At 31.5% G+C, this 8,307-nt stretch overlaps 1 protein-coding gene across 1 annotated transcript in view; it reads right to left on the bottom strand.

Annotated features, from left to right (window-relative positions):
• Window positions 1-503: 503 nt before the first annotated feature.
• HELRODRAFT_90895 (hypothetical protein) overlaps window positions 504-8,307 on the bottom strand; it is a gene marked incomplete at both ends in the record, with an annotated part of 27,458 nt that continues 19,654 nt past the window's right edge. The window contains 4 exons of the mRNA XM_009033425.1: window positions 504-703; window positions 1,775-1,907; window positions 1,972-2,153; window positions 2,553-2,712. Coding sequence (XP_009031673.1) covers window positions 504-703; window positions 1,775-1,907; window positions 1,972-2,153; window positions 2,553-2,712 — 675 coding nt within the window. The remainder of the gene's footprint in view (window positions 704-1,774; window positions 1,908-1,971; window positions 2,154-2,552; window positions 2,713-8,307) is intronic.

The raw sequence follows: 8,307 nt of genomic DNA, 5'->3' as shown, positions 1-8,307 counted from the left end.
TGACAGAACCAATGAAAAAAAGAAAATTTATAAATCCAAGAATGACATTAGTTTCAGAACTTTATCCAGCTTTAACAGTTTTAGAGGATGAAAGTTTTGTTAATTAATGAATAAGTTTTTTTTTATTTTAAAACTTATTCTGTTTCAATTTTTTAACTATTGGAACTTTGTAATACAATGCTGTCATATTTTAATCAATTTGTAATAAATGAAATATTTATAAATATTATTGATACCATAGAAATGTTTTTATGTTGATTTGCTCCTAAGAATCTTTTTTAATATTTTTTAACGCCAAATTCAGTTTAAATTCAGTGTTTAACAGTTTGGTACTCAACTCATCTTCCATCATACATGCTTCTTGCACCAGTGTGCTTAATCGACAGCTGACAGTTTGAAATATATTTTCTAAATTCTCTAGTTTTCTTTCTGTACTAGCGTAATTCAAGTCTTGTTTTTTTGTGTCCTTTATAATTAAATGAACAGTTAAATGAAGATATCTATTAAATGAATAAAAATAAGAAAACCTCATCGTTTAACAAATTATCTTTTCTAAGCATTTGCCTTCCCTTTTCAATAAGCATACTTCTTGCATCTGGATATTCCTCAAGTGATTGCCAGAGCTCTTCTTTCGACAAAACAAACAGGTCAGAGTAACCTAAACTTCGAATATTGGCTGTTCTTCTATTTCCATTCTTGTTTCCTGAATTATCAGTTTTAAATTTTATTTTTATTATTATTTTCATTCTGTAAATCAAACTATTTTAAACAAAGGGGATGTAACCACGTGTAAGGTATGAGACATCCAAAATAAGAAACAAATTAATGTAAATAATTACGTAACGAGAAACAATATGAAATTAATTTGACTCCAAAATGTCTCCATACAGCCATCCTGTATCTTATTTTATTATACTTTTGAGTTCGAATGAAAAAAATGCTAGAATAAATATGGATATAGGAAAAGAATATGTGGTAATAAGATAAAGGCTATAATAAAAATACTAGTTGGTTGATAAAAACAAATCTAAAAAAACAGAATAGATAAAAAAAACTATTAATGACAAAGTAAATAGAATGGTAGATTAGAATAATAAAATACTAAGTCTTTTATTGAAAATACTAAGTATTTTTATTGAAAATACTAAGTATTTTATTGTATGAATTAATTATTTAAAAATTGTATAATAAGTGGAATGGAAAAAATAAATAAAATAAATGAAAAAAATTATTATAGATTGTAGTTAAAAAGTAGTAATAAAATGAAAAATACAATCAAATGAAAATAGAGCAACGTTAAAAGTAATGGATGTTAAATGTAATTTATATAAAGTAGGTTGTTAAGTGTGTCTGGCTGGTGTCTATGAATAATTGTTTTAATTTGGTATGTTGAATACACCGGTGACTAAGCAGTTGTGTTTGCGTTGACTTAGGTTGTGCGACGTGATTTTGATCGGTGGTAGCAAAAAGTAGATGACATAATGGCAATTAGAGCTTATTTTCTTAAAGATTTATACAAAACGGTAGAATTTTTAGCATACGTTACACAATTTTAATTTGGCAGAACAAAAACTCAAGTCAATAATATAAATAATGAACAACAAAAGTCCAAGAATGGAGTCTTAGATAAACTCCCGTACTGATGTTATGTTAATTTTTACAGAAATATTGAGAAATCTATTTCTCAAATATCATTTAAGCCACTGCAGGAAAAACTGAAATATGGCTAAATAATAAATGTTTATTTAAAAGCTTTATAAATATTTTAAATTACCTGCTATGTTGAGTACACTTATTTCACCGAAAACAGTCCCTTCACCTAGAGTCGCGTAAACAGTAGATTCATCATCGCCGACTACTTGCAGCTTTCCATTTTTAATAATATACAATTCTTTGCCTATATCTCCCTTTAAAATTTCAAGATGAAATTTTAAATATAAAATTACTTTTTTAAAACATTGGTTGACATACTTTTCGGCATACGTAATCACCAGGACTGAAAACTGTTTGTTTCAGTTTGAGAACAAGTTCGACTAAAAGACCAATTTCACATTCTTTAAATATAGCAACTCTTTTAAGACTCCCTAAATGGACGTTTATTGCTATTTCCGCTTTTAATTTACTTGGCAGAATATTTAAAGCTGCTTCTCCATCTAATTGTTAGTTAATTATTCAATGAATTAATTCAATTTTAGATCAACGTCATATTATACACATTTCTGCACTTAGAACAATGACTAAACTTAATTAAATTTCTTCAAAACATCATTTAAAATATTAATTTTGAAAACGATACTGTTTCCAACTTCAAAAGGAATTTTGACTTAGGCTATATATGGCCAACAAAGATTTTTTCTATGATCATAAAATTGACATTGTTGTTTGATTGCTTTATGTTGTCTTTTAATGATATTTTGATATGGGCATATATAACTTACGTTTAAGCCCATTATTTATTTCTATTTATTTATTAATTATCAAAACATGTATTAATGGAAACATAAATAATTTATTCTACATAAAAGATATAATTAATGGAAACTTAATGCAACCTAAAGAGTGATTATGATTCCACAAATAATCAAACCATTTGACTACTTTTTTTTCTAATTCTTTGTTAACCTTTCTGACTTCCATATAACGTTTGACTGAATCTAATCTTTGTTGAAATTCAGACCTGTTTGCATTCATGTTAGTTAACATTCTTCCTACCTGTATTAAGATTTGTTTTATAGCCATTTTTAACGTGATAACTCGTTTTTATCTGATTGAATTACAAATTGATAAACGATGAAGGCAATTTTATAGTATCAATTATTATTTGTGATTTGCACACCAACAAACGTTAATAATTCGGTAGGCATTTAATCAATTGTTTAGGTTTAAACAAGAAATCTGCGTTGGAGACGTTAATGTAGGGTGAACCATCTTCAAATTTAAGGACAACGTGATAAAACCAAATGAACGTAAAATAAATAAGCAAAAGGCAGGTCCAGAAGGATGGAAAACAAAGAGGTGCGTTGCCAACCAAGCTGTGAAATGAAGAAATATATAGTTTTATAATTTAAACATTCTTTGTGAAACTAAAACATTTTCATAACTTTTGAAATCTTAAGGCATTTTATAAATCTAAAAAATAATACATTCTATCAAATTTTATCGAATTACATTAAATATCAAAATAAAATAACTGCTAAACTTCATCATTTAGCTTTCTTGACGTTTTAAAAAATATTCCCGACTCTTTCATCCGTGTGGAGTAGATTCTTGAGATCGCCATCACGTTAATTGACAACTTGCTCCGCTGACCGTTCATACTGTGCGATAAAATTGCTAAAAGTGCTATTCCACTCATGAATGATTAACAAAATTGAATTGTTTTGCACAGATGTGCATTTGTTCAGAATGTGCATTTGTCATTTCTTCAAATCTAGTCCTTGACATAAATTGTCTGATGCATTGTCGGCCTTCTGACTTTGACCAAAGTGCACGCACGGGTTCTCCTTTCCCTTTATATATTTCAACTAAAATATTTACACCTATGAAAGTGTTGGTTTCCTCTCTGTTCGTAACAAAATTGGCACCCAAACTAACAGCTTTATCGTTAGTGCAATCAACAATTATATCGATCAGAGAATTGTCAATGAAAATCTGCTAAATAGAGAGAGCAGTGGTGCAATGACGACGTCCGTAAGCACTCAGTCCTCCAGCTGCTTTCATTACATTCACAGACTGTCTTCTCCCAGTCAAATAAGGCTTAGAATTCCACACAGTGCCGTCTGCACTTATATATGCTCCACAAATCCTTTCAATTACCGAATCAATACATTCATATACATGCCTTTCCATATCAGTTGTCATCAAACATGAACCACTATTAGAATCATCCTCACAAAAATTACAAGCCAGGATGTCATCATCATTTCTGTTATTTCCATTTTTTTCCTCATCTGCAAACTTTCCAGCATGAAATTTCTCTTCTAAGTCATATTCAACAGACCTGATTGATGTTGATGACAAACTGGGCATTGAATCTACATTTTCATTATTTTTATATTCAGCATCAGAGAGGCTACCCAGACTTTCAATTCCACTTTTTTCATCATCATCATTATCATCATCAAGGATAATATCTAAAGCTTCTTGAGCAAAAACGCGACGAGAATAATCATATTTATTTTTAATTTGATACAGAGAGAAAAATGTATGATTGATATAAACAAGTTTAACATATCCTGCCGCGAAAAGGAAATTTAAGTATTTAAATCTTTAACGTTTTAAAAGTAATTTTTTAAAATTTTTAATAACTTATTGTTTAAAGTTGTTGCTAAATTTAATTTGTTTGTAATTAAGAATATTTTTATTAATTTTTTGTGGCAAAAAAACGATTTTTATGTACCGTGGGTCAATTCGACCCATAACGACTTCAACGTTTTTTTTCTTCGGTGTTTAAGGGTTAATTTAATAGAAAAACTCAGGCAAAGCCAGCCAAGTGTCGACATAGCTTTCTATGTATTGAAGCGTGTTATAGAAAAAGAAATAACGATTAAATAAAATTAATAATTGTTACAAGATAAAGCTTTCCGTTTTATTGAGCTTAGCCAACTTTTCCAAAAATATTCAAACTAGAAGTTCAACATTTTATAACATAATAATAAACATTGCCAATCATAAATAATTATTGACAAAATTTGTTCAGAATTATAAATATAAACAAAAAATATCTTTTACGTGCAATCGTTTTATGAAATAAAACTTAAGTACCCATTAAGACATGATACAGCCATTTTTAAATCATTAAAGGTAAACCAGGTTCTGTAACAAGTAATTAATAAACCTGGCTGAACAACTGACTATTTATGTAATAATGCTTAAAATATGGTGGTAAGCAATTTGTCATTTGTTTGAAAACTAAAATGGATGTAACATATACAATACATTCAAGGGTAACATTATAGCTGAAGATTATTTATTTGTTGATTTAGAATGTGTTCTGAACGGTGAATCTCATAGTTTTGTTCATAAAATTATCGTATGTTTTTATATATTTATTTACTTCTAACATTTCTAGACGCTTAGAACATGATTCTACGTCTGCGATGTTTATGGTTTACACGGCATCGTGTTGTGGATTTTCAATCTCTAAATTTTCCTTTATAAACTAAAGTTTTTGCTCATTTTTCTTCAATAAAACAATAATTAATTTTTTCTGACAACTTTTTTAAAATTTGCGAAAATTTTCGTTGCTGTATTTCGTTTAATAATTTATTATGAATTCAACAAATTTTTATCATCGTCGTCATAGTAACCAATTTTAATTTCAAATTTCAACTGTTTTTTTTATTCTAATTTAATTTAAATAACAATTTCACTTTATTTTTAGCTAATTTCAATTTTTTCACTAAGTTTCTAGTTTTCTGTTTTATTAATTTTATTTTTTTCTCATCCGTTTTTATCACTTCACTCGTTACTAATTATTGCTCCCATCCTCAATCGAATGATCCAACACACACGCCAACAACTGCTTGATTATCTACCCGACAAATTCGCCATCAAAAGACCGCTAAGAAAAACTCTTTTCCTCAACAAAATTTTGAACCCAGATCATCACCAACATCAACACCTGTCCTCTTTTCTTCAATCGCTACAGCACTCTACAACAACTTCAAAATCAACACCCCGGGCCATCTACCTAGTACTAATTCATCGTCAGCAATACCAGTAGTAGTTTCATCAACCAGTAAAAGAAGCAACCACCCCAGTCGAAGCTTCTCACCTAATTATCCAAATCTCATCAACATCAAATTTACCCAGACTTACAACCCAGTCAAAATCACCCCACGTCATCACCCACCCTGATGGTTTGATCGCAATAGATGGCTACACACTCAGAAAAGACCGTCCTGGCAGGCGGCGTTGAGGAGACGTTGTTATCTATTTGAAGTCATCCATCTTATTCATCTCAAATTCACATCGTTTCGCGTCATGCTATCAATAACGCACTGGAAACCCTTTGTATCAAGTGCATTATTGACAGTGAACCATACTTCTTCTGCGCCATCTATCATTCACCAAGTTATCCATCATACGAAGTCTCCACCATGATGGGTTACATCGATGAACTCTCTAACACTGCGTGGGGAGCGACTCAAAACTTTTCATTGGGGGGTGACTTCAATCAGCTCGACCATCATTCCATCCTTCAAACAGGTCTACACCCTATATTCTGGTGTCCCACCCACCAAGGTCACAACCTGTACAGGATATATGGGATTAATGTAAACCTGGACATCACTCACATTTATAGGTCACACGTTTCAACACATCATCTTGGGGTGGTTGCTGCTCCTCCACCTCCACCAACCATAGTTGTGACGTTCGAACTTTTTGAACTTTATTATTGTCTTGAACTTTTTGAACTTTATTCTTCGGCCATAAAGTTCAAAAAGTTCAAGTTTAAACATAGATATTATAATTATAATATCTATGAAATGATCGCTGCAAAAATTCGCCTCCAAAGTCAAATTATTTAAACATTTAAATAGCAATAAACTTTGTTTTAATAACGTCGTTATTATCATGTTATTGCCTTTCTTGATGTTTAAAAATATTGAATCAAGTTTATTAAGATGCAAATTAACTCCACCGTTGATGACATAATATCTATGCTCTCCTAAGCGACATTAAAAACTAGGTCATTCTCACTGTATAATTCTTTTTATTCTATTTTATCTAGTGCCTGACTATCTAATGTTTTTGTGAGCGATAGATTGTTTGTTATATTTGTATCCTGTTTGTACGCGTACGTAAGTTATTTATAATTAAAGGCTGAAAATCGTTGATAAACTTTTCAAATTTGATCATGCCAAAGGAAAAAGGGCCTGAATGGCAACATGTAATTTGCGTTAGTGATGACAGTGATGACAAACCGGATAACTTGCCAACCATTCAATGTATATATTGTGACAGAAAATTTGTTGGAGGTGCATTACGAATTCGTGGTCATCTGATTGGAGATAAAAAAATTGGTCTGAAGAAATGTAGTAAGGTTCCTGACATTGTTGCCTCCAAATTTTTGGAAATTGAAAGCAAGCGCCAAGAAGATCAGAAGAAAAAACAGCAGCTGGTCAGATTAAATCAAATAACATCATCTACTTTTACTACATCATCAACTTCTTCAAAATCAAATAATATCAGCTTTGGTAAGCAATCAATGTTGCCAGACATGATGAAGAAGTGTGCAAAAAATGTTGCAGATAGAGCAGTTGCTAGAATGTTTTACGCTAATGGATTACCTTTTAATCTTGCAGACAGTAAATACTTTAAAGATGCTTGCACATCTGTAGCACAGTGCGGTGCTAGTTACGTTCCTCCGAGCAGAAAGGCCATATCAACAAATTTGCTAGATGAGGAAGTCCAATCTGTTGCTCTTCGTGTTAATAGTCATTTGTCAGACACTGAACACAGGACTCACTATGGTAAGTGATGGTTGGTCTAATGTCCAAAACAGGCCAATAATCAACTTTCTATCTGTAACACCAGAAGGGGTTGTGTTTTTGGGAGCATGTGATACCTCAGGTGAAATCAAAGATGCTTCATACATCACTAGCAAGTTTTGTGAGCAGATAGAAAAGGTAGGAGCTGACAACATTGTTCAGATTATTACAGACAGTGCCAGAAACTGTGTCGCAGCCAGAAAACTCATTGCTGAAAAATATATGCACATAACTTGTGCTCCTTGTGCAGCGCATTGTCTAGACCTGCTACTTGAGGATATTGGCAAATTGTCGTGGATTGCTTCAGTAATTGATAATGGTCATGAAGTTGTTAAGTTTGTAACGGTACATCATGCATCTTTGGCATATTTCAGATCTCATTCGGAATTGGAGTTGCTTAAACCTGGAGAAACACGTTTTGCGACTCAGTTCATAATGTTGCAAAGACTGTATGAGTGCAAAGACGCATTACAAGAAACTGTTGTATCTCGTGATTACAAACAATGGCTATTTAAAAAAACATATAAAGTCCAAGGAGAAGAGATAGCTAATATTGTATTACGACAAAAGTTTTGGGATGATGTTCAGCAAGTTGTTGGTATTTGTGCACCATTTGTAGCTGTTTTACGAATGTGTGACGGTGCTGTTCCATCTACAGGAAAATTGTACTGGAAAATTTTTTCAGCTGATCTAGAAATACAGAACAGTACACTTTCAACGATAAAAAAAACAAAACATTCGTCAACTTATCAGTAACAGATGGAAATGCTCCACACAGATCTCCATTCAGCTGGGTTTGTTTTAGATCCTG

Source organism: Helobdella robusta (genome assembly GCF_000326865.2).
Source record: "Helobdella robusta unplaced genomic scaffold HELROscaffold_91, whole genome shotgun sequence".
NCBI classification, from domain to species: domain Eukaryota; kingdom Metazoa; phylum Annelida; class Clitellata; order Rhynchobdellida; family Glossiphoniidae; genus Helobdella; species Helobdella robusta.
Note: the sequence above shows the minus strand (reverse complement) of the source record. Positions and strands in the feature narration are given on the sequence as shown.